Below are 27,942 nucleotides of genomic sequence, written 5' to 3'. Positions count from 1 at the left end.
TCCTATATTATAGAAAAAAATCTTGAAAATAAATAGAAGTCGCCATACAAGAAACCGCTATTTTAGATGTTTTTCGCTTTATCTATTAAACCGTAATAGGTAGACATCTTAAATTTTCAAAATGCATTTGCTTCTATGGCTGCTACAATAACAAATACTAAAAATAAAAATTATTAAAAATTTATTTTATACACAATAAAAATTTATTTTATACATACCTATTTATACAGAACCCTCCGTACACGATCCGTTCGCACTTGACCAATTTCAATGTTTATACATAAGCTGACCCGGCAAACGTTGTACCGCCTCAAAATCTATTTATCAAATATATTTCATATAAAATATAACCTATGTTACTCGTGGATAATAGCTTTCGAATGGTGAAAGAATTTTTAAAATCGGTCCAGTAGTTTTTGAGCCTATTCATTACAATCAAACAAAAGTTTTCCTGTTTATAATATTAGTGTAGATTAGTGAATTATTAGTAATAGTATAGATGATAATTCCATAATAGTTTAAATTCTCGGGAAAATAGCGGTAAATAACTATAATTAGTTAGAACTTTAATAACAAAACTGATAGTACATGACATATGACCGCGCGTTTAAAACTCGACCAAAGCCATTATTCACTCAGTAAGCATTCGTGCTTTGTCGTGCAAACACGTTTATGTTAAACAAGTGTATCCACGAGCTTAAATGTAAGTGTATCATTATTATATTACGTTTACAGTACAAAGAAGTGTATAATTTTGAGAATATTAGCATAAATGATCAGTTATTTTCATGTTTGTTACGTTATTACGTTTGTCAAGTATGGTGTGGCGTTTTACAAAAGATCTCGGCTACGCTTTGCTATTCAATCCGATGTAGGAAGTAAATAATTCTGTCCTGGTCCTGTAGGGACGATATAAAGTATATTTACATTCCTAAATACAAATGGAACGTGTAAGACGTGCAGACATTCTACTACGTTCGAGTTATAAATATTCAGATTTTATCTTTAAGTAAAAACTCGTCATTACTGTGCTCTTGTACGCATCTCTGCATTTGATTTTATATATTTTTTTAAGTGAACTTATTAAGGCGCATAGCACTTACCGTTACCGACAGCTTTAAGATTGAGCAGTTAACTTAAAATTGGTCATTATAATTTCTTTACAAATCAAAAATAATTCGGCATAATATATCGGCAGTCCCCAAAGACTGTTCTTTTTTATTTATTAGCGGCGGCTACAGCTGCTGAAAGCACCAAACGTCGTAAATATATTAGTTTATGCAATAACTATATATTTGTGGCGTTTGGTGTTGAAACTTTGGGTCCATGGGGTCCGGATGCTTGGCAGCTATTTAAACAGCTGTCAACTCGTTTGGTCGACGTCTCTGGGGACCCGAGAGCTGGCATACATTTCGCTCAAAGGATTGGTATAGCAATTCAGAGAGGAAATGCTGCCAGCGTCTTGGGAACCTTGCCCAAAGACAGTGATGGTGACAATTTTTTATGATAGTGTTTTTGTTTTTATATTTTTGTTTTTCATTTTTGTATATATGTAAATTTTGTAAATAAATTGTTTTATATTTATTCACATTAAAAAATAAATGACATCACTGTTTGAAAAAAAAAAGAAAAAAAAAATTATTTACTATTTATCTTTTTTATGGGTATGACTATTCAATCGACTTTCGATTTTTTTCTTTCTTTCGATCTTCATTATTTGTCCTTTATTTTTTTAAGGAGTGAAATTGAAGCGTGAATGAAACGTCATTTACTATTTTTTAGTTCATTAGAAATTAGAAAGTTTTTGTCTAGCTGTAATATGGCTGTCTCTTTATGATTTAATATCAGTAGTTTTGGAGATATGGAGAGGGAAAGGTCAATTTTAGTCTTCTTTCTTGAATAACCCTAAACTATCTATTGTAGAACTATAACGAATATATATTTGTGACCCTCACAACAATCCTTTTCACATTTTTTTTTATAATAAAGGAGTAGCAGACGAGCATGCAGTCCACCTGATGGTAAGTAGCTACTGCCGCCCATGGACGTCTGTAATCAACCCCAGATAGGATTAGATATTCCTACCTGAGGTCGGCCACAGATGCGCCGCTACCCCTGAGGACTAAGCTGTGTCGCCTCGGAAAAGTCTGTCTCCCTTACCACACCCTTCAAAACGGAACACAGCAGCGTCTTACACTGTTGTTATTAGGTAGAAATAGGTGTGGCGGTGGTGCCGCCGAAGTCGAACCACAAAGGGTTCTACCACCTTCATGTTACCCGATACATAATGTTTTCTTTAAATTGTCTACTTCGCCCCCCAATTAAAAATTAAATTGCTTATATTATACCTTCGTCTAGGTCCCGATAAATATGTGAGTATTAAATTTTAACTCATTTGGTCCAGTAGTTTCGACAAATTGCCTTTACAGACGGACGGATGGTTCCGCGAGCATATAATCCTCTAAGGGTTCCGTTTTTTTTTACGGGACCCTAAAACACTCGAAAAACGTCGGTGTAAGCAAAGTTGGTAACACTTAAAGTAGTTAAATAAATAAGCTGATAACCTTAAGGTTATTTTGTTTATAATTAGATCATACATGATTTTGATTATTTGTATACGTATTTGTGTAGATACTGTAACATTTTATATAACTTTACATAACTATATGAAAGATTTCTTGTGAAATGAGATGATTGTCTTGAGATTATAAAAAGCATTTTTTTATGTAATTATTATCTTTTCCTTTGTCCTAAAAAGGTTTTACTATTCGAGCGTAGGTCTATTCATGTATGTTTTTGAAGGTAACCTTTGTGGTACCTTCAAAATTTAAAAAGGTAACCTTCAAAGGTAACCTTTTGTGGTTGGACTCCGGCGGCACCACCGTCACACCTATTTCTGTTATAACAGCAGTGTAGCGTTGTGTTCTGGTTTGAAGTGCGGTAAGACATACTTATCCGAGGCGTTCCAACTTAGTCAGGGGTAGCGGCGCATCTGTAGCCGACCTCAGATAGAAATCTAATCCTATCTGGGGTTGATTACAGATGTCTATACGCGGCAGTAGCTCACCATCAGGTGGACTGCATGCTCGGCTGCTACTCCTATATTATAAAAGTAAAAGATGTTAGTAATGTACACCTGTTAGTAAACCTTAATAATACAATAAATATAGTTAAAAAACTATAGTACACGCTTTTATAGAAATCAAACTAAAAAATATAAAATAAACTTAGAAAATGTTTAATGAAAAATTGTATTAGCAACAAAAAAGATATATTTGTCGGAGGAAGAGTCAGAGTTATTTAATATAGCCTTAGCTATACCGTTACTTTAGTATTTTAGTAATCTTATTGGTACTTGATCAATCGAAGGGTTAATTGCTTTAAATTATAATCAACAGTCATTGTATAGCTTTCGTATTAGAATCAGAGCAGAGATTTTAAGAGGTCTCTAGTGGAGTCGAGGTATGTGGTGGCGCGGTGGGGAAACATTGATAAGAACTGATGTGAGTGATCGAGGTGGATCATTATTTCGTTGTGCTTTGGAGCGTGTAGTCACTACCTTGAACCTGCTGCTCAAATCCTTTGTTTGTAAAGTAATAGTAGTAGTATAGTATAGTTATTTTGTAAATCCGAAGTTATAATGTTAAGAACAATAAATACTGTGATAACTGTATTTGTGCCTGCATCTACCCTATGACAACGCCCACAAAACCCATAGATTTTATCAATGATGTCGATGAGAGCCGTCCTTCTCCGACATATTTAATTGTAAAAAAGCGTGGGGTGCACACTCTCGGTTGTTATAAATATTTTACTGACAGACATGAGCAGAAGGACCAACACTTTGATATTTTCAAAAGCACCCCACGCTTCGTTTACAATTAAATATACCTTTTTTTATGTTAATACAATTTTTCATTAAAAATTTTCGAAGTTTATTTTATATTTTTTAGTTTGATTTTTATAAAAGCGTGTACTTTAGTTATTTTAAACTATATTTATTTTTATTTTTTAATTAAATTTCTTATAAAAGCAAGTTCTTTAGTTTCTTTAATTATTATCTATTGTTTTATTTATACTGCTGTTCACATTAAGCATCCACAAAGCGTCATAATTATAAGGATGTATGTTGATTTCTTTCTACTGAAAAACGGAGTTACTCACTGACAAACATACAAGTGAAGCTAATATAAAGCGTGTAAAACAATATAATATAAAGTAAGATGCATGTCTCCGACTTTTAACTATATAATAAAGATACTTTACTGAATGTTTGTACGTGTCGAATTGCAAAAATAAGTTTATTTTAACTACCATAAACAAACAAGGTCATAGATATCATTGCTTATAGACCCGTGCCAGATAGCACAAATATTTGAACAAATGTTTGAACACAGTGAAGCACAGGTATTTGAGAATTTGTTCAAATATTTGTACTATGACATTTGGCGTCGGCTTTTCGAGCGCACGTCAAAGCGTTCAAAATTCAAATATGTGCAGATGCTGCTACACATGCCTAGTCTAGTTTAGGGATGTGAAAATATAATCGATTACTTAGAAAATCGATTTTATTAATCGATTTCTTGACCAGGAATAATCGATTTTTGATGTGAAACATCTATAGCCGCACGTAAAACCGATTTCTGGCGTGGCGACGCATGCCGTGGCGATGGTATATATATACAGTCTATATGCAGTAGTGTGTACGGTGTGGCGACGCGTCGCCATGCGCAATCGAATTCAATAAATAGTCATCGTTATCTGGAAAAAAATCGTAATATTTTATTTTATCATTATGACATATTTAGTTCCTATCACAATATGTTCTTTTCTGCATATTACTTTTACAAAATAATGTCGATGTTTCACATCTGCCAGGCGTCCCGTGACGGCTCACATTTTTTTATTAATAGATTTTTCATTTCGCTATTTCACACCATACTTTCGATTTTCAATAGTAGTATTACTTGCAACGCCATCTAGTGTCTAACAAACATAACGTATTTTTTTATTATGGCAGCAATCGAAAAGTCGGTTGGTAAAACAGTACAGTCATTAGATATTTTCCATAGACGGTGGATTTAGAAGTTTCTTCCCCGTTTAACTTCAAACTTTGTTTTTAATAAATTTTACAATATAGCCTGTTGATTAAGTGTGCAAGTGAGTTTGCGGTTTATTACTTGAGGTGTTTTGCATAAAAATGTCAACTAAACAACCAAAAATTGATTGGAGGGCTTACTTTATAATAAAAAACAATGGTACAACTACTACAACTGCGAAGTGTAAATATTGCTCAAAATAACTTAAAACGTACAGCAATACGACAAAATGAAAGCAGCATATTGAAAGTCGTGAAAAAAAATCGATTTTTTTAAATCGATTATTTTTAGTAAAAAAATCGTTTTATTTGGTAAAAAAATCGATTAATATAAAAATCGATTTCTCCCCAGCCAAGTCACATCCCTAGTCTAGTTGCTAGCAGACCATGACATGAGGAACAGGAATCTTAAACAATTAACTGTTCAAATGTATGAGCAAAGTCTGTGTTCATATATTTGTTTATGTCTGCCACGGGCCATAGAAAAAACTTGTGAGATATTTTAGTTGTCTCTGAGTCATCTTACGTAGAATTGAAAGGTCAAGAAATTGTAGACATTTGATTTATTTGTGAAAAGCATAGATTAGTAAAGATTACTCACTCCTAACAAGAAATTGTAACCCGTTTTGACAATTGATATTGTCACTGTCATCTATTTTCGTGTTTGAAAACTATTAAAAAATGTAGTTTTTAGAGCATTTACGAATGAAACGATATTTCTCCGCACTTTTTCTTCGATGTTGTGTTTTTGCACCACATAACTGCACATGTCGACATTGTTCCGCGTATATTACACCATGATAGTCGGAGATGTAATACATAGGCTGACACATAGTCAGCCATTCATGACATGATGATGCTGTCATGGTGTAATTTACGCGGAACAATGCCGGCATGTGCAGGTAAGACGTGCAAAAACACAATCGAAGAAAAAGTGCGAAGAAATATCGTTTCATTCGTCAATGATCTAACTACATCTCACTCACTACATTTATTTAATATTTTTCAAACACGAAAATAGATGACAGTGACAATTTCAATTGTCAAAACTGGTTACATTTTCTTGTTAGGAGTGAGTAATCTTTACTAATCTATGTTCAGAAATAAAAACGCACTAAAGAATGAGACATACATACGAATCAAGAGCAAAAAAATACGAATATTCGATTAACATTACCTTCCGTAGCTGGATAAAAATGATACGTCATCATCATCCCATTACTGTCCCACTGCTGGGCACGGGTCTCCTCTCATAATGAGAAGGATTAGGCCATAGTCCACCGCGCTGGACAAGTGCGTATTGGTAGACTTCACATACCTTTGAAAACTTTTTTTTAAGATCTCTCAGATATGCTAGTTTCCTTACGATGCTACTTCACTGTTAAAGCAGGTGATAATTATTTTCTAAAAAGAATTATTAAAATCGGATTTTAATTTAAGTAATTCGTGTACATACATAAAATAAAGATACCGGCCGAATTTATAACCACCTCCTTTTTGAAGTCGGTTAAAAACGTGTGAGTGCCTGGGACTCGAACCTGGGTACTCTCGATCGAGAGGCTGAGTATCCACTAGACTATCACTGCTTTTGAAAAAAATGATACTATTACATTAAAACCAAACCGCAAATCGAAACAAACATTTGATGACTCACGATCATTTAGTTAAATTGATAAATAATACCTATAGTTAGTCAATTAATTCAATTGAAAAATAATAGAGTTAGTCATCAAACCACAAAATAACAAACATTGATTAGTCAGTTTGTTATATACAGGATGAATTTTTAAAACGGGTCTTCAGGGCCAAATCCGAAACTATAAGGATTAGCGAAAAATGCTGAAAGGAGTTACGAGGCCGATTTTGATAAAAACTAAAACTGCATCATTACTTTTTTAAAATATTTTTTTCCTTAGCCGGAATCGAACGAGTTCATTTTGAAAAAAAAATACACCTTCTATATTATTCCACTATCTGATAGTGTTGCTTATAAGGATAAAAATCTGGGAAGTAATGATAAATGACAAATTAAAGGAAAAGTAAAATTTTGAAGAAAAACCATATTTTTTCATATTAATTTAGCAGTTAAGTTCCCGCCATTCATCAATTTAAACATTTCGCGTATTAACAAATTTTTTTGGCTCAATGTTTCAAATCATTCGAAATGGACGTTTTGTTCTTCAAGAATTTATATTTTTATGTCCGACTTAGTTAAGGTGACAATACACGATTTTAATAATTTTATCCCATTCTCCTCATAAGGATCATCAGGAATCAGGATTAACGACATTCCTTATGTGATTTTAGGTTGCTTTTTAGTTTTTAAACTACTTATATTTTATTTTTCAGAATGAAACTCATCTTCATTTGGGCGGTAATCGCCCTAGCTGCGTACGCGCAAGCAAGAACGCCTGCTAAACAGCAACCCATCTCTCCTCTCATCACCTCTTTGAATGATAAGGTGAGAAAAACCTTTTTAGGGGTCCATACCCAAAGCGCAAAAACGTAACCCTACTAAGTCTCCGCTGTCCGTCTGTCACAAGGCTATCTCCTGAATCGTAATAGATAGACAGTTGTTTTTTTTACAGAGTGTGTGTTTTTTTTATATAATATAGGAGTAGCACAGGAGCATGCAGTCCACCTAATGGTAAGTGGCTACTGCCGCTTATGGACATCAGTAATCAACCCCAGATACGACTAGATATTCCGACCTGAGGTCGGCCACAGATGCGCCGCTACCCCTGAGGACTAAGCTAGAACGCCACGGAAAAGTCTGTCTCCCTTACCACACCCTTCAAACCGGAACACAGCAGCCTAACACTGCTGTTATTAGGTAGAAATAGGTGTGGCGGTGGTGCCGCCGGAGTCGAACCACAGAGGGTTCTACCACCTTCACCTTCTGTAAAACGTGGCGACTATAACAGCAGATATTTAAAATAAGAAAATAAAAAATGGGCGTTGCCGTAAAACGTTAGTTAGTGAACCGTTATTATTCAGCTGATTTTTGAAACTTGTGCGTGTTTGTTCTAGAATTTTATAGTCGGTTGCTTATTTATTTCATTATTTGTACATTTTCAATTCATCAAAATAATATGAAATAATTTACTTTAATTATTTATTTACTAAATCCACAGCTTAATTTATTTATAATATGTAATACTTAACATTAAAGTACAGTGGAATCCGTTTATAATGACATCGAAGGGAATTGACAAACATAATAAGCGGACGTCATACAAAGCGTTTCGATAAAAAAAAAACTTTTTTTATATAAATATGTCCTTATGTATTTTAATACAGAAACATAGCTTAATAAATCAAAATAAAAATTGCACGTTAATCATTTTCAATATTGCTATTAAAATCGTAATAATTCTGCAGCCTTTAATGCCTCTTCTGCGGTAGGTAATGGTTCTTCCTCGACTTCCTCTTCCTCATCACTTTTGAGTTGTTCCTTAACATTCATGTTCTGTACGAGATCTTCATCGGTTGGTGCTTCGGATGTGAGGAGAGCGCTATCAATGTCAACATAATCTTTCCACATTTCCGATGCTAAAGAATCTGAGTCTAGGTTTCGTGACCACAAAGATCAACGAACATTACCGAAGATGTAAAAAATCATCATGTCGGTCATTAAAACCGGACATAATTTATCGACAATGGGTCATAATAAGCGACATGTCACTGTAAAGGAAGTCATTATATCCGATTTTTTTACAAAGAATTTTATATGAAAACCAAACTTCGCTGTGCAATTACGTCATAATAAGCGGTTGGTCAATATATGATATATACAGGGTGAATTTTTAAAACGGGCCTTCAGGGCCAAATCCGAAACTATAAGGATTAGCGAAAAATGCTGAGAAGAGTTACGAGGCCGATTTTGATAAAAACTAAAACTGCATCATTACTTTTTTAAAATAACTTTTTCCCTAGCCGGGAATCGAACGAGTTCATTTTGAAAAAAAAATACACCCTCTATATTATCCCACTATCTGATAGTGTTGCTTATAAGGATCAAAATCTGGGAAGTAATGATAAATGACAAACTAAAGGAAAAGCCTCAATTTTAAGAAAATACATATTTTTTATATTAATTTGGCAGTTAAGTTCCCGCCATTCATCAATTTAAACATTTCGCGTATTAACAATTTTTTGGCTCAATTTTTCAAATCATTCTAAATGGACGTTTTGTTCTTCAAGAATTTATATTTTTATGTCCGAATTAGTTAAGGTTACTTTTAGGACCATTATAATAGATTTAACTTGCTATGGGCCGAGTTTCATTTAATACAGATGTAAAATGGACAATTTGCGAGAATGTCTTTTTCGAGTCAAATCCGAGTGATAACTAAACAAAGAGATATAGAAAATTATATTTACTGTTGATACGTAGTTATAAACAACAAACAATAACAATTTACTATTTAATCACTTATCAATTTTTATTAAAAAATAAATCCTAAAAACGGCGGTAATTTACTTGCCAAACTATTACTTACTCATACTAATCCGTATGTCACGGTTATAACATCGAATAATTAGTTGATTAACCAACAAATTCTTCAATGGTATGACTTACGTATGTTTCTAAAGAATTACACATAAATCATTTGTTATGTATAATCCTTAAGGATTAGTATGGCAATGTATGGAAAAATATGTATTTTCTTCAAAATTTTCCTTTTCCTTTAATTTGTCACATAACATTGCTTCCCAGAATTTGATCCTTATAAGCGACTATCAGATGGTGGAATAATATAGAGGTGTATTTTTTTAAAAAATGAACTCGTTCGATTCCCGGCTAGGGAAAAAGATATTTTAAAAAACTAATGATGCAGTTTTAGTTTTTATCAAAATCGGCCTCGTAACTCCTTTCAGCATTTTTCGCTAATCCTTATAGTTTCGGATTTGGCCCTGAAGGCCCGTTTTAAAAATTCACCCTGTATATATATAGGAAGGTGGTAGAACCCTTTGTGGTTCGCCTCCGGCGGCACCACCGCCACACCTAATTCTACCTAATAACAGCAGTGTTAGGCGCTGCTGTGTTCCTGTTTGAAGGGTGTGGTAAGGGAGACAAACTTTTCCGAGGCGTTCCATCTTAGTTCTCAGGGGTAGCGACGCATCTGTGGCCGACCTCAGGTAGGAATATCTAATCCTATCTGGGTTGATTACAGATGTCCATGGGCGGCAGTAGCCACTTACCATCAGGTGGACTGCATGCTCGTCTGCTACTCCTATATTATAAAAAAAAAGTCACTCAATATGTTTGTGTGTGTATGTGAGTGTGTGCATGTGAGTATATTTCTTTGCAGCTTCGTATAAAATCTTAATATTTTTATTCAGTCCGAAAAATATTTAATGTTAAGATCATCAACATTTCTGAGTCATTTAGCGAAGGCTATTTCCTCACTCGATTAAGGAAATACAACAAGACCTCATTCATTGTGTAAGTTCACATGGAATACAATTATGTGAATTGAATGTATTTAATACACAAGTGTCGCAAGGTTTAACGTCTCGCGTTATCTCTTCTCTATCTCTAATATTATAAAGAGGAAAACTTTGTTTGTTTGGTTGTAATGAATAGGCTCAAAAACTACTGGACCGATTTTAAAAATTCTTTCACCATTCGAAAGCTACATTATCTACGAGTAACATAGGCTATATTTTACGTGAAATATATTTTGAGGCGGTATAACGATTGCCGGGTCAGCTAGTTTATAATATAGGAGTAGCAGATCTTTAATGGGTAACTGTATTCGCTACTACAATAAAATACCCGACCACATCTTGAATCTCAAAGAAAGAAAGTTTAAACTTGTCGTTAAACATACGCTATGTAAAAAAGCGCACATGATTATTTGACTGACAAAACGGTGTGGTCTGAAGTAGCTCCAGCTCCACATGTATCATTAGGTTAAGTTTGCCATTGTAAATAACATTAGTTTTTAAAAGATGTGTTATGGAGTTTCTTCGCCGCTTCTTGTCGATAACGAAACACCTTGTGATGGGGTGGTACATGCATTCACAACAAAAAAAATGCTATGTAGAACCTATTTTGAATAAAAAAGAATGATTTTGATTTAATTTGATTTGCCGGACATCTGTAGTCAACAAATTGAATATTTAATCGAATTAGTGTAGATAAAACAGTTTATGTGAGGTGTTAACGTAACAAAGCATCTGTGGTCAATCTCAGGTAGGACTCGAATGCAATCTAAGATTGATTACTGATGTCTATGGGTGACATTGGCTACAGTGGCCAATTGGCGCCCAGGGATATCTGTAATCAACCCCAGATTAAATTCCCAGATTAGATTCCTGCCTGAGGCTACAGATGCGCTACTAGTGCTGAGAAGTAAGTTGGAACGTTTCCTATAAGTATGTCTTCCTTATCACACTTCAAACCAGAACACAGCAGCGCTACACTGCTGGTATAACAGGAACAGGTGTGGTGGTGCCGCCGGAGTCGAACCACAGAGAGTTCTACCACCTTCTATACTAGAAGGAATCAAAGTTTTACTGCTTTATTAACAGATGTTTTATATATTTCATATATTTAAAACCCTTTGTGGTTCGACTCCGGCGGCACCACCGCCACACCTATGTCTACCTTATAATAGCAGTGTTGGGAACTGCTGTATTCTGATTTGGAGGGTGTAGTAAGGGAAACATACTTTTCCGAGACGTTCCAGCTTAGTCCTCAGGGGTAGCGGCGCATTTGTGGCTGACCTCAGGTAGGAATATCAAATTCTATCTGGGGTTGATTACAGATGTCCATACGACAGTAGCTTACCATCAGGTGGACTGCATGCTCGTCTGCTACTCCTATATTATAAAAAAATGTATATACACGTGTTTAAAATTATTAGCAAACAAGGTAGGTCTAGCCAATTAACATGATTATAAGAGGAAAAAATTGCCTATTCTGTTTATGTGTTGATGATCTAAGTGTGTGAATCATGTTTGATTGTGTTGTGTAATCTTTTGTTTACACTGGGAGTAATAGATTTTTTATGAAGTAGAAAAAGAGAATGTCCACCTGTGAATAACCTGCGAATTAAAGGTGGTAGAACCCTTTGTGGTTCGACTCCGGCGGCACCACCGCCACACCTATTTCTGTTATAACAGCAGTGTTAGGCGCTGCTGTGCTCTGGTTTGAAGGGTGTGGTAAGGGAGAGATTTTTCTGAGGCGTTCCAGCTAAGTCCTCAGGGGTAGCGGCGCATCTGTGACCGACCTCAGGTAGGAATATTTTATCCTATCTGGGGTTGATTACAGATGTCCATGGGCGGTAGTAGCCACTTACCATCAGGTGGACTGCATGCTCGTCTGCTACTCCTATATTATAAAAAGAAACAACTTTTGGTAGAACTGCAATCCTATCTGGGATTGATTACAGATTTATAAATCTAAACCATAAGTACCCTTAGTATGATTTTTTACGTGTTTACAAAAATGACTGTTTTTATATTTGTTTACGTATTTCCCATACATTTCCAATCAGTTCTGATACAGTCCGCTAGGGGCGCTGATTGGAAATGTATGGGCAAATACGTAAACAAATACCAAAACAGTCATTTTTGTAAAAACGTCAAACTTCATACTATAAGTACTGATGGTTAAGATTTATAAATCTGCAATCAACCCCAGATAGGATATCTATCTAAGGTAGGTTATTTGGTGCTGTCACTAAGGATTTAGTTCGAATACCTTGTATATAAGTGTCTGTCTTACCCTTCAAACAAAAAATGGCAGCTTAAAACTGCTGTTATAACAAAAATAGGTGTGACAGTGCCGCCAGAGACGAAGTACGAAAAATTTCACCTTCAAAGCACCTTCAATAGCAAACATTATGGTTATAATTATACTGTGTACTAGCTGAACCGGCAAACGTTGTGTTGCCATATAAATAAAAAAATGGTAAGGGTGAACAACCCTTATCACTAAGGGGTATGAAAAATAGATAGTAGCCGATTCTCAGACCTACTGAATATGCGTATAAAATTTGGTGAAAATCGGTAAAGCCGTTTCGGAGGATTACGATAACTAACATTGTGACTCGAGAACTTTATGTATAAGATATATACTTACATATTGTTACTTCACAACTTATGTTATCTGTGCTAGCAGCGTTTCACACAGCGACATACAAGTTAGTGTACAAAATAATAAACAAAAAATGTCTACAAATGATATATACAAAGTGTGGCGCCATCTCTTATCGAGTAGCAAAAGTTCTTACATTTTACTTTGTTTTCTAATTAATTTTACTTCTAATTACAGGATGCAAGAGAGAAAGCAAGAGTGCATCCCGCGTTCTCCAATGCTGGCAGACAAGCTGGCGTCGAAATTTGGAGGATTGAGGTAAAAATAATAAAAAAAATATGTATAATTAGGAAAAGTTAGTTGAAATAAAACAGAATAATTTTATTATGGATGGACTATGTTAATCCGTGATTTATTGACAAAACTTGATTGACAAGACTTGCTACTAGGCATAGTTTTACTTTTATACTTTTAAAATTAGATATTAAGATTTACAATAATAGGATAGAGAATAGCGCCATCTAGTGTCAAGTAGCGAGAAGTTACCATTGTTAAAATGGCTTACATAATTCATACTTTCAAATTATAATGAAATTGTGTTATTTATTCTTGAGAAAAATGCTTTTAAATCATGCGTGTTACCTTCAACATAATATTAATCTATACTTTCAACTCTCGCAATCCGACTGCGACACTACTGCTATCTAGCGGAATTTATGGTAACTACTCGAAAGTCATTGTTGCAATGATTTGCCACCTATTTTAAACTTTTTGTTGATAAATAATTTGATGTGAAAATATTTGACGACCCGCGTGGCGGAGTGGTCACCATACCGGTCTGACGCGCAGAGGGACCCGGGTTCGATCCCTGGCCAGACAGATTTGTTTGTTTGATATCTGTTTCTGGGTCTGGGTGTTTGTGTATTTGTCTGTGTGTTTCCACAGCACCCATGATACAGGGAATCCTAGTGTGGGGCTGCGAGTGTAGAAATATGTCTTTTTAATTCTCGAAATGAAAATTATTTATCATTTATTATACAGCAGACCTAGATATATTATAAAATATGTAAGAATAAAAAAAATGATCGTAATTTTAATTCCTAATGAATTGTATCACTGATCACAATATAACAAATATAATAATCAATAATAAGTACGATGTCAGACAGTGTCAAGGTTTCAAATAAAATTGATAAGAAACAGATTTACAGTAAAGTCATGTGTAATGTTAGTTTAAACGTTTTGTGCGTCATAATATGAAATTATCGTCGTAATAACATCTTAATATTATGTATAAAATTCTCGTGTTAAACTAAATCAAATTTAAATACGCTCAAAGGCAGAGCTGGATTAACCCTGTATGGGCCTGTAGGCAATACAATTTTCGGGCCCTTTTCTTTACCTACTCTGACCGACTAAAAATGTTTTTTTTTGCCTTCTACCCACATTCCTGAATACAATTCCCGATATAGGCATGGATGACGTTCTAAGGGCGGGTTCAGACATACGCAGGCTCTATGCGTGCTCAACGCGGGTTGGCTGCGTGTTAGTACGGAGTCTGCAGTGGGCCCCTGTCGATCCTGGGCCCCTAGGCAGTTGCCTACTCTGCCTTAAGGTTAATCCGGCTCTGCTCAAAGGATACATTACAACTGTTCTTACTATTACGGACAATCACATCATGCATTATAATATAAGTTACACATTTTTGAAATATTACATTTAATACAAAAAAAAATGTCTAAAGCTATGAATAATTAATAAGTCGAGTTCAATGGAATTAGCTTGGATAAATTAAATTAAATTTTAATTTTAATTATGTCTATAAAACATTAAAACATTATAATTTTTAAACATTAGAATTTACTTCTCACTTACTCGAGAATTTAAGTCTTCATTTGGCAATCGCAGACACTTAAATGCTTATTACTTAACTATTTACTCACTACTTAGTAACTAACTAAATACTTACTAAACTAATTAGTTAGTTACTTAGTAACTTCTTTTTTAGTTAGTTACTGACTTAGCCAAATCTATTTACTTACTACCTTGTAACTTACTAGATACTTACTAAACTATTTAGTTAGTTATTTAGTAACTTAGTTAGGTGTAAATTATTTATTTATTATTCATTTTAATTAAGTAACATAATTATATATAATATATCTATCTATTTACAAACTTAAAATCTATATACAATATACACAAAAAATATAATTTAAACAAAAAAAGAAATATTAAAACTTAAATAATTAAATATAAAATAATGAGTCCAAATCACTGCCTCCCGGTAGAGTCCCAAGAATGCTGGCTGCGTTGCCGCGTTGTATGGCCAAACTTATTCTTTGGCCAAAGTACGCACCAGCTCTTGCGTCTCCAGAAACGTCAACCAGACGCGACGACATTTCTTTGAAGAACCGTCGTGCTTCTGGCCCCCACGGACCCAGAGTCTCTACCGCAAACGGCACAAATATGTAGCCATCCCCCAAGGCTGCATATTTGCGCCGCTTCACAGATTCAGCCGCCTCTGCCGCACCTCCTGCATGCGTCGAGGTCACTGAAATATGGGATGGAGCCAGCGTATCCACGCAAGTCGCATCCCATACAAGTGACTTCCCGTGTTTCCAGGGAACGAGAGTCATACCGTCGGGCCGCTTGCCATCATCACGTGCAATACCATTCGGCTCAAGGCAAGCCGGCACGTTGATGGTAACAAGGGCCCTTCGGATGATATCGTTGACACACGCATGACGCGACAAGCGACCAGCACTAAGGCGGCAAGACAGTCCGTGGTGGCCAAACTGGCTGACATTTTCACCACAAAGACAGCGATGTGGCTCATTTGTTTTCATACCTAAACGCAGGCAGACACAAATTGAAAATGATATATTATCAAAAAACGTGAATTCTAAATTGTATGATGGTAAAGCCTGCAGCCAAAAACCTGACTCTTTTTCAGAGACTGCTAAAAGACGAGCCCGCTCTGAAAGATTTTGTGAATTGTCTAAAAGTCTAACTGTCTAACTTAGTTATTTAGTTAGTTATTAACTTATGTGTCTTTTCAGAACTTCAACCCTGTTGCAGTGGCGCAAAATGACTTTGGAAAGTTTTACAAAGGCGACTCTTACATAATTCTTAAGGTAAGTTCATTATTCATTTTTATGTTTCTTTTGTTCTTTCTATCGGTTCGGTATAAGGTGGATACCGAGTGACTTACATATGTCCATCTTATGATCATCTTAGTCCATACGTGGCTCATATGAGGTCGGCTTCGCTAGAACGTATATGGTGTTGGTTACAGATGCCCCTATCAATGTTCCCGTTGAAGGTGGTACAATCCTTTGTTCGTCCGGCATCACCGTCACACCTATTTCTGTTATAACAGCAGTGTAGCGCTGCTGTGTTCTGGTTTGAAGTGTGGTAAGGGAGACACTTGGCCGAGGCGTTTCAACTTAGTCCTTAGTTAGCAATGCATCTTTGGCCAATCTGAGATAGAAATGTAATCATATCTGGGATTAATTATAGAGGTCCGTACGCCATCAAATGCATGTATACTTGTTTTGTTGTCTAGTCTCTTCTCATGTTAATGACAGATGTCCATACAATAACGATTTCCTATCATACGTAATTCATATTTTATAAAAACATATGTTATAAAAACATTGTTATCCACAGACAACAGCAGACAAGCGCAATAATCTATCCTGGGACATTCACTACTGGATTGGAAGCGAAACTTCCCAAGATGAGGCTGGAGCGGCAGCCATCTTGACGGTGGGTTTGGATGACAAATTCGACGGGAAAGCGGTACAGCACAGGGAAACCATGGGTTACGAGAGCCCACAGTTTTCTGGATACTTTCCACGAGGTATGATCAAGCAAACTTTTATAACGCACTTTTGAGATTTCCGATCTTTACACATAAGCAGTGATAGCCTAGTTAAGAAACTCGGCCTCTCGATCGAGGTCCGAGGTTCAAATCCCAGGCACGCACTCTGATTTTTCAAAGTTATGTGCGTATTAGAAATTAATTATCACTTGCTAACGGTGACGGAAAACATCGTGAGGAAACCTGCATACCAGAGAGATTTAAAATAAATCTCAAAGGTATGTGAAATCTACCAATACGCACTTGGCCAGCGCGGTGGACTATGGCCTAATCCTTCTCAATCTCAGGAGACCCGTGCCCAGCAGTGGGACAATAATGGGTTGATGATGATGACACATAAATAACTTTACACTCGTAAAACTTCCCCACTTATATATTCTGGAGTCCCACCTATATATTATGGATTCTGAATTCTGGAATGCGAAGTGTTATCGGCGGAAATCTTAAGGAAAGATTGGAAAATATGATAAAACGGCGCAAATGTGTGTCAACACTGGTGGCTTACACTTGAATAGTGTCATATTTTCAAATAAACTATAATTACTTTATTTAAATTAAAAATGTCACATCTTAACCTGTATTCTCAATGTTGATGTTATTTAATTTGTAATCATGTTGTGAGTTATGTTATCATTAATGTATAGCTTTTTGAATATTGTTATTTTTTTACATTTTTTTCCTAATAGCATTTTATAATATAAAATATTGTTTAGTATGTAGTTGCTCAAGCTGTTCACACCTGTAATTGAGGTGGCACTTAAAAAATCTCTCAATGTTTTATCAAAATAATTTGTATGGATCAGTGTTCACCTTGTTGGTGCGACTTTTCAATAAATAAATAAATAAACAAAAAAATACAGGTTACTTAAACCTGTATTTTTTTGTTTATTTTCTTACGCAAAATCACTTTTTTTTTATTTAATCATCATCATCAACCCATTACTGTCCCACTGCTGGGCACGGGTCTCCTCTCAGAATGAGAAGGATTAGGCCATAGTCCACCGCGCTGGCCAAGTGCGTATTGGTAGACTTCACATACCTTTAAGATTTTGTATAAATCTCTCAGGTATGCAGGTTTCCTCACGATGTTTTCCTTCACCGTTTAAGCAAGTGATAATTAATTTCTATTTAATACAAAAGTTATTCTACAACAAAATTGGATGATTTATTTTGCGCCACCTTTTACTATATAAAACCTTTTAAATTCGAGAGGTCAGTGCCTAAGTGAAACATTTTTTTAATACTTGAGCCTAACTATAAAGCTGACGTGCTAGCAGATGGAAAGTAGTTAACGTCGCCTATGGACTTGCAACACCAGAGGAGTCGCCAATCTTTGAAGGAGAGCTCTTTTTGTGCCTTTTTTGCCCGTGTCATAGCGCTCCGGGAATACCTCAGGAGGACGCTCATACTATATTTTGCAAGTCCATTGCAATGTGTTGTTGATGACGAAATGATTCCAGGGGTGAGATACCTGGACGGCGGCGTGGCGTCAGGCTTCAACCACGTGACCACCAACCCTGGGGCGGAGAAACGGCTCTTCCAGGTGAAAGGCAAGAAGAACATACGCGTGCGACAGGTAATGTACCCAAACATCCAGAAGTGCTGGAATTTTAAACTAATGGTCAGTTTGGTGGCTTGGTAGATCATGATGGTTATTCGATGAGCTCAATCAGTTGAAATGAAGTTGTTCATAATATAAAATGACTAAATGCTTTGTTTTTGGACCTCACAGCGCAAACAGTGCTTTTCAAGTCATAGGATAAGCCACGAGAACAGATAAAGTGGAATATACAAATACCCAGGCCAAGGCAATCTGTAATCTATAATCAGACATCTGCCTCGCCGGGTATCGAACTCCATACCCCTGGGTGTCAAAAGGGTATAGTGACCACTACTTGGATCCTCAGATGGTTTTGCGACAAACAGATTTTTTTGTATTTGCTACCACATAATTATGCGTAACCTCAATGTCACAGTCTAACAACACCTATTACACCAACTAAACCAGAAAACAACAGCAACGACTCCATAGCTCTCAAACTCCGAGGAGTTCCCTCAACCAAATCTTTTTCATACTTACAGGTGGATCCTCTCATCTCGTCCATGAACAAAGGCGACTGCTTCATTCTAGACGTGAATCAGGATATTTTGGTCTACGTGGGTGACAGAGCGAAGAATGTGGAGAAGTTGAAAGCCATCTCCATGGCGAACCAGATAAGAGATCAGGATCATAATGGAAGAGGAAAAGTTGAAATTATTGGTGAGTTTATCTTTAGTTAAGGGAGATTACCTGCTAGATAATCTTTGAAGAACCTTTTGTGATTCGACTCCGGAGGCACCACCACCACACCTATTTCTATTTAATAACAGCAGTGTTCTGTTCTGCTGTACATGCACAATATGCACACCACAGTCCACCATACAGTAAGTGGCTACTGCCATGCATGGACATCTGTAATCCACCCCAGATAGTATTAGAGTACTACGTGAGGTCGGCAACAGATGCATTGCTACCCGTAAGGACTAAGTTGGATCGCCATGGGTTACTGTCTCCACACCCTTCAAACCAGAACACAGCACTTGACACTTGTTATTAGACAGAAATAGAGGCGGTGGTGCCTCCGAAGTCGAGCCACAAAGTGGTCTTTTGTTAAAAATTATCAATATTTCCTTAGCCAGTAATTCAGTTTCATACATAAATTACATGTTAAGGGAAATTAAGGGGATCGAAGTATGACATTGTGTTACAAGGGGTGGTGAGGATTCCTACATTTCGTGACGTCACATTCATAACAATTCACTTTACTATATGTATAGATAATTGAAATGGAAATAAAACTTATATGGGAACTGTTATTATAATTTATAATATAAATTGCAAAATATGTGACATCACACTAGATACGGGAATCTCACAACATGACCAACTGTGACGAAACTGTGACTGTGTGTTTGTGTGCGTGTGTGTGTGTGTGTGCGTAAACGTGTGACGTAATATATGGATGGGCCCTTCTCTGAAACTGCAAATTTAATATTACAGACCAATACTCGAGTGAAGTGGATATCCAGAAGTTCTTCACGGCTTTGGGATCAGGTAGCAAGGATCTTGTACCAGAAGATAGTGCTGGTGGTGATGACCAGGTAAGCCAGTTCCATACTCTTGTACTATTGATTTTTAGGGTGCCGTACCCAAAGGGTAAAAACGGAACCCTAAACTAAAGTAAACTAAAAACGGCAATAAAATTAAATAGTTCTGTGAAGTATCTAGAAATATATCTGTTTTATTTTTTCAGACCTTCGAAAGAAAAGAGGAGCAAGATGTGACCTTATCTGAGATCTCCGATAGCTCTGGGTCGTTGAAGGTCACAGCGCTGACGAAACCATTCAGACAGGAGCAATTGAAACCCCAGGTAAGAAGACATTATTATTATATAGTCGCTCATATGACCAAGATAGACTTTACGTACCTTTGAGAACAGCAAAGGTATTACGAGCCAGAGACAAATTGGTAGACGAATACAACGTGCCGCTCACGTTTTCGTCATCAATCCACTACTGTCCTACTGCTGGGCACGGGTCTCCTCTCAGAATGAGAAGGATTACGCCATAGTCCACCGCGTTGGACAAGTGCGTATTGGTAGACTTCACATACCTTAGAATTTTTTTCTAAATCTCTCACGTATACAGGTTTTGTTACGATGTTTTCCTTCGCCGTTTTTAGGAAGTGATAATTAATTTCTATTACATAATTTCGGAAAATCAGAGGTGCGTGCCTGGGATTTGAACCTCGGATCCCTCGATCGAGAGGCGGAGTTTCTTAACCACTAGGCTATCACTGCCTAGTACTTTCATGTTTTGGGAGGACCAAATTCAGCTTTTTTGGAATACATAACGTGTATTTGATATAAGGAGGGCCTTGATATTTAATTTGCCCCAGGCGGCACTTTTGGGGCGGCAAAATTACAGATTGGGAGATCTCTTCCATTTTCGCCGAAAAATTTTATTCTTAGTCCAATTTTTACTACTGACATTATTCTAATTTCAATGTATTAAATTTAGATTTAATTTTAATTTCAATATATTTAATTTATCTAAATTCTTATCAATTGTATAAAATTGTATAATATATTCTTATCTTATATTTAATGTAAATTGTTATCTTAATTTCATTATATTTTAATTAATTAGAGCGTCAATTCTGTAAATGCCGTGTTCACCTATAATTGTGGGTACACGACTTATTTATCTAACTTTTGCAATATACTTTATATAAGTGTATACTACGTTGATGAATCTTTAATAAATAAATAAAATAAATATAAGTTTGAATAATAGTCTTGACAACATAGACTAACTATAAAAGTAGATATAAAAGTTGTGACACAAGTATAATATTTTAATTACATATATTTCTTTAAATTTAAATTTTTAAATTCATCTGCTAACCTAAGAAGTTCCTGCGATACATAAATCTCTTCTAGAACCGGTTTTACTTCGTCATCGCCTACATCCAAGAGAATAGTACATAGTGCTAATAGTATGGCGAATATTGTTCATATTATTTTTCATATTTTTTCAGGAATGCTACATTCTGGACACTGTAAGCGGGAGCATTTACGTGTGGGTTGGGAAACAGGCTTCGAAGAGGGTAAGTTATAAATTAGCAAAATAAATCTATAATTCTAGTTATTTACACACGAGTTTCCCGCTACTCGGCAACAGATGGCGCCTCATGGTCCTGAATCACGATATCGCAGTTTTTTAAACTTCCTGCATATATACAAGTTCCAAACTAAAACTACCGAAGGAGGGAGGAAGAGAGGAAGAAGTGCTCTCCAAACGCTAGGAGCTATTAGGAGATGCCCTTTGTCATATTTTATTTTGAATATGACTAATTTTGTTTTAAATCCAATCTCGTCATGACCATTACATAAACAATAATATTACCTTAACCTGAGTTCTAACGTTACTTTTGTGATATATTTTAATCCTAACCTGAATGCTAATGTTACAATTTTTGATATTTCCAGGAGAAATCCGAAGCCATGTCGAAAGCACAGCAGTACTTGAGTGCTAAGAAGTATCCATCATGGGTTAGTATCTAGATTATTTTCTATAGTCTGATTCATAATTAGGTGTCCAAAATGTAAACAAAGAAATGTCATTGTCAAAATTCGATTACAGGTATTGCAAACCTTAACAAATTAACAAGAAACGAAAAATTTAACAAAATTCAACATAAAACAAAAACTTAATAACTGCACTCAATTAAAAAAGACGCGCTAAGAAAACTAGAAAAAATTCGAGTTCGATCACGATCACAAAAATGAATAATATCAACTACGAAACTTAAAAATGGCGGCACAAAAAATGTGTTGGATGCCGATTGTGTGACACAATTTAATTTTCTCTCATAAATCCTGTTTTTTATTATTATTAATGTATGAAATGAAATTGAGTTAATATAAATATTGGAAAATGTGAATTGATTTTAATTTATTTAGATTATTATTTTATTACCGATGTATTAATTTAATGTTGTCAAAAATAAGAAACTGCCATTTGACACATATTTTCTTGATAGGTCAACACCTTTGTTTACATTTTGGACACCTAATTATGAATCGGACTATACTAGCTTGTACTTTTTTCGGCTTAAAATGTACCCTTTGTCTTTATTTGAAATCCTGACAACGTGTATACATTTTTATGCAAATGGATTACGTAGATAAGGAGTTAAAGTGTATACAAATATACAAACAAACTCACATACGCATTTATATTATTTAGGATAGGATTGGAATTAACCTTTTTTAGGAATTGCTTCTGGGCACAAGACTCTTCTTACGAATAGAAGAGGTCAGGAGTGTAGGGGAAGGTACCTGTAATTAGCCAACCTAAGTAAATAACACTTTCTACCCTCAATTCCTTATATTTTCCCTGAGTCGTGTTTGCTATGAACAAACATAGACGAAAACACAAACACCCAAATCTAGAACATAAATAAAAATTATGATCGTTTAGTTATTTGTGCCCTTGGATTGAACTCTGGACTGAAATAAAAAAAAAATTGTAAGAATAAAATTTTATTTATGGTTTTGCTTAGCACACCCTACAAATACATAACGGTATTACATTGTAACAATTATTCTCCATTTATTCAATAAATATTTTATACTCCAGGTCCACATCGCACGTATTCCTCAGGGCACAGAACCAGCGGTCTTCAAACAATACTTCAGTACTTGGAGGGACGTTGGCATGTCCCACAACCGTTTAGTCAGATCTGCTAGTGGTCTGTAAATTAAATATAGTGCATGGAGAAGGCGAATAAATGCATCGTGGAGAATATAAATAAATTAAGCAAATTAAATGGAATCACTGCAAATGGACTGTGAATTATAATTAAATATAGTGCATGTAGAAGCCGAATAAATTGGTGCATTACTGACAATATGAATGAATTAAGCAAAATACACAATAAATGTGGGATTACCGCTAATTGAATGTGAATTATAATGCATGGAGGAAGCGCATAAATAATTTACTTTAGTGGAGAATATGAATAAAGATTGTTTTTATTGTCACACCAAATACTGAATACTCATATTACTCTTTTTTATTTTATATATTTATATTTAACTTAACAACAATAAATATGTACAAAAACGTATTTTTTCTACTATCGTGTAACTTATTTAAGTATGAATAAAAGTTTAACAATGCATAATTGTTACTTACTTCGCTTTGGGTTGTCATTACTGCATGGATTTTATACACATTTTAATACATTTGCAATAAGTCACAAACATCGGGAATATGTGATACTTGATATGAGACTTGGTTGAAACACACCTACTCGTATAACTGCATGCATGCAATAAAAGACTGAAATAAATTCAATAAATTTTAATAAAAATGTGGAGAATATGAATAAAATACAAATCATTAATGAAACATAGAAATATAGGGATTTTGTTATCAGCAGCATAAAATTAACATTTTATTTTTAATGTAATAAAGAATATTGAAATTATGAATCTTGTTTTATTTATTTATTTATTATTTATGCACACACCATACAGATACAAGAAAAAAAACAAAAAAACACATATAAAAAATAGTATGTACAAATTATCTTAAGCATGAAATATATCATCAACCGATTTCTGTCTCACTGCTAGGCATGGCATGGTATGAAATCCTCTCATAATGACAAGTAAATGTTGCATGAAATTGGATTGACTCACTCATGTGGAAAATATCAATAAGTTTAATATGGGAACAGTATCCTGCGTAGATAAATATTCATACTGTTTTGAAGTTACTGATCCGTACTCTAAACTTGTTTTATTTAAATGTTACTATATATTCCTATTATTTATTTATAATCTATATCATTAAAATACATTGTAGCTTTAACATAACAAATAAATCAGCAAATATTTAATATATTTCAAATATTTACTTATTATTAAGTAAATATTAATGGAGAACTTGAATAAACTTTTCTTCATACTTTTACAAAGCTCTATAAAGTCATGAAGAATGCAAATAAATATATATTTATTTTTAATAACATTTAAAAGTGAAAGGATAGAAATTGATTAAGAACCCTCTGTGGTTCAACTCCGGCGGCACCACCGCCACACCTATTTCTGATATAACAGCAGTGTTAAGCGCTGCTGTGTTCTGGTTTGAAGGGTGTGGTAAGGGAGACATACTTATCCGAGGCATTCCAGCTTAGTCCTCAGCGGTAGCGTCGAATAAGCAACCTCTGAGGTAGATTCCTCTTATGTGGGGTTGATTACAGATGTCCATGGGCGGCAGTAGCCACTTACCATCAGATGGACTTCGTGCTCGTCTGCTACTCTTATATTAAAAAAAAATATGTTTTAATAATTTTTTATTTCTATATTTCTAGCCTCGTCTTCTAGCGAAAGTTCATCAGAAGAAACCCACACGAAGATGTATAAAGTTGTGCAGATAACTGATGTCAAATATCATTTTGAAAAAATGGATTTGAAACAGACGGTAAGTTCTTTTTATTTAGTATCGAAGTTAGGTAATCTAGTAAGTTAAATTAGTTAGATTAAAACTACTACGCAACAATCCGCTACAAATATATGTGATGGTATATATTTTTGTCTGTCAAGATATTAATTTTATGCCCCTGATAAGTATATTTTTTCCCTTGGTCATTGATTTAAAACTCATGGGGTACGATTTTTGTGCTCCTGGTAAAATATAAATTCTGTGCTCCTGATAAGAAATTAATTTTGTGCCCCTGGTAAAGTATGAATTCTGTCTCCTGATAGGAAATGAATTTTGTACCCTCTGTGTAAAAAAATAATTTTGTGCCCCTGGCAAAATATACATTTTACGCCCTGGTAAATATTTCAAAGTAAAATAAAATGTTTTTTTTTTTACAGCAACTAACTAAAAATGAGGTATTCTTACTGGAAGATGGCGCATACATCTACATCTGGTTCGGAAAGATAGTACCAAATGATTTGTACAAATCTCTTTTCATTATTGGAGATGTGAGTATCTTATTTTATCTTAAATATTTTATAGAAGGTGGAAAAACCCTTTGTAGTTTTGACTTCGGCCGCGCCACCGCCAGACAGCAAGTGTGATAATACTGCCCAATAACAGCAGTGTTAGTATTCCAGCATAGTCCTCAAGGTTAGCGGCGCATCTGTGGCCGACTTCAGAGAAATCAAATCTTTTTTGGAGTGGACTACAGATGTGACCTCAGGTAAAAATATAATCTTATCTGGGGTTGATCACAGTCGTCCATGGTTAGTAGCCAGTTACCACCAGGTGGACTGCATGCTCGCCTGCTATTCCTATAATATAAAAATTGTGTTTGTATGGTTGATTCCAACAGTAAAGATATGACTTTGAAACCTGATAGGCGCTGTTGACGAGATTAGTTTTTTATGGCAGAACGTTTGCCAGGATCCACTAGTATCCAAAAGAAATATGATTAGAGACACAGCTACATAAAAGAAATATGATTAGACAGACAAACAGCTCCATCTTCTGTCAAATTAACGAAACAAGTTTAATGTCAGCGCCCCATTGAACCGATGAAACTAAAATTATATGAATTTTCAGGCTTACAAAGGAAATTTCGGAAAACATTCACAAAAATTGCCTGTACTTGGCTTAAAACAAGGATTTGAGCCCAAACAATTCAAATCCCTATTTCCCCAATGGGATGACAGTATATCTCCAGTAAGTATTATTAAGTTAAAAATTATTAAGGTAATTTTTAAAATTTTCTGATCTCTAGATCACACTACTTTTTCTATATCGTGGGTGCCATGGACACACACAAAGACAAATACACAAACACCCAGACCCAGAACCGTAATCATAATTCATCGTTTAGATATCTGTCTGGCCGAGGATCGAACCCGGAATCCACTGCGTGTCAGATCGGTATGATAACCACCGCGCGGGTCGTAAAATCTAATCATTGGCACCCCTTTTTATGTCTACCACTATTTTCCACTAGTAGGAAAAGGTTTATATAGGGTGACCTGACCCGAATAAACCTAAAAAGCGTTACGGGGACGATTTTTGTTTAAAAAAAAATGCATTACTACTTTAAACAAAAAAATGTGAGCCGTCACGGGACGCCTGGCAGATGTGAAACATCGACATTATTTTGTAAAAGTAGGTAATATGCAGAAAAAAACATATTAATTTTTTAATGTTCATATTTATAACAAATAAGAAAAAACTTTCGTGCGCTGCACGCCATCAGCTGATTTTGAAATACAATTCTGTCAGTCTTAATAAATTTATTCTCTGAGAAGAATGACATTAAAATTAATTAATAATTTAAAAACATTGTATGCAATGATTTTTATGTGAATTTTAATCTACCAAGATAGTAGATTTTACATTTGCTGGCGCTCAAAACACACCAAATATACGCGTGCTTAATGCACAGATAAATGCATACTTTAATTATAAAAAAATAATTAACTTACTGATGACTTGATGGTGTGTCATAGTGTGATTTTGCTTTCTTTGCAGAAGGCTGATCACTTTCACTCTCTAAATTATCACGGTCAGATATTTTATTATCAGAAAAATAAGCGGGCAATACTTAAAACATACAAAATACGTCAAGTGGTGTAAAACGAGTTAAAACGACTCCAGTCGCTCTCGCGCGGCGTAGTAATACACACGAATGTCACTGAACACGTTAAACGTCATTATTTTGAATTTTAAGCCTCAAAATGCCTTCTTGTGCAATGCATAAATGCAAAAATTATGCTCGAAAAAGAAACAAGATTCATGGAATCACCTATCACACGTAAATGAAGAGAAATTATTAAATTTTGTTTATTTTTCGTGTTCGATCCGCCATGATTACATGAGTAACCAGAAAGAGACAAAGTATGTTTTTGTCAATGAAAGTGATAAAGACGCAAAATGCATGACCATGCATTTTACGTCTTTTTCACTTTCATTGACAAAAACTTTCATTGATTGAATTGAACTGTCATAGATCAATGAAAAAATCAAAATCAAAATCAACAGAACAGAAGTGAAATTTAATTGAAGCTCACGATGTTCATACGTGTATGTTATAGTTTAAGATCCCACTGCTTAATTTTTATATTAGTGTGTTTTAGTCAAAATATAACTTTTTATAGTTTATTTTAATAAAATAAAATCGATATATGGGAAATTCTGTATCCTAATCTCTAAATTTTCTTCGATATCTGTGGTAAATAATAAAAAATATTACCATAAAATTTATATAGGATAGTATACGGTATTTTAAAATTTCTTTAATTGAATAAATTAACCTAAACATAATTTAATAAACAATCTTTGTATAGCCAGAAATTAATCCTCAAAAAGACCACGGTAAGATTATAT

At 35.0% G+C, this 27,942-nt stretch overlaps 1 protein-coding gene across 1 annotated transcript in view; it reads left to right on the top strand.

Moving 5' to 3' along the window:
• Positions 1 to 560: 560 nt before the first annotated feature.
• The window catches only part of LOC140755419 (actin depolymerising venom protein gelsolin 1-like), a 29,268-nt gene continuing 1,886 nt past the window's right edge, over positions 561 to 27,942 (top strand). The window contains exons 1-15 of the mRNA XM_073090625.1: positions 561 to 703; positions 7,448 to 7,559; positions 13,386 to 13,466; positions 16,211 to 16,285; positions 16,821 to 17,013; positions 18,495 to 18,610; positions 19,117 to 19,294; positions 20,075 to 20,175; positions 20,328 to 20,444; positions 21,614 to 21,682; positions 22,065 to 22,127; positions 23,218 to 23,329; positions 24,959 to 25,068; positions 25,467 to 25,577; positions 26,158 to 26,277. Coding sequence (XP_072946726.1) covers positions 7,449 to 7,559; positions 13,386 to 13,466; positions 16,211 to 16,285; positions 16,821 to 17,013; positions 18,495 to 18,610; positions 19,117 to 19,294; positions 20,075 to 20,175; positions 20,328 to 20,444; positions 21,614 to 21,682; positions 22,065 to 22,127; positions 23,218 to 23,329; positions 24,959 to 25,068; positions 25,467 to 25,577; positions 26,158 to 26,277 — 1,557 coding nt within the window. The 5' untranslated portion in view covers positions 561 to 703; position 7,448. The remainder of the gene's footprint in view (positions 704 to 7,447; positions 7,560 to 13,385; positions 13,467 to 16,210; positions 16,286 to 16,820; positions 17,014 to 18,494; positions 18,611 to 19,116; positions 19,295 to 20,074; positions 20,176 to 20,327; positions 20,445 to 21,613; positions 21,683 to 22,064; positions 22,128 to 23,217; positions 23,330 to 24,958; positions 25,069 to 25,466; positions 25,578 to 26,157; positions 26,278 to 27,942) is intronic.

Source organism: Epargyreus clarus, unplaced genomic scaffold (genome assembly GCF_041222505.1).
Source record: "Epargyreus clarus isolate Ecla_fem2 unplaced genomic scaffold, WU_Ecla_fem_2.2 ptg000033l, whole genome shotgun sequence".
NCBI classification, from domain to species: Eukaryota; Metazoa; Arthropoda; class Insecta; order Lepidoptera; family Hesperiidae; genus Epargyreus; species Epargyreus clarus.
Note: the sequence above shows the minus strand (reverse complement) of the source record. Positions and strands in the feature narration are given on the sequence as shown.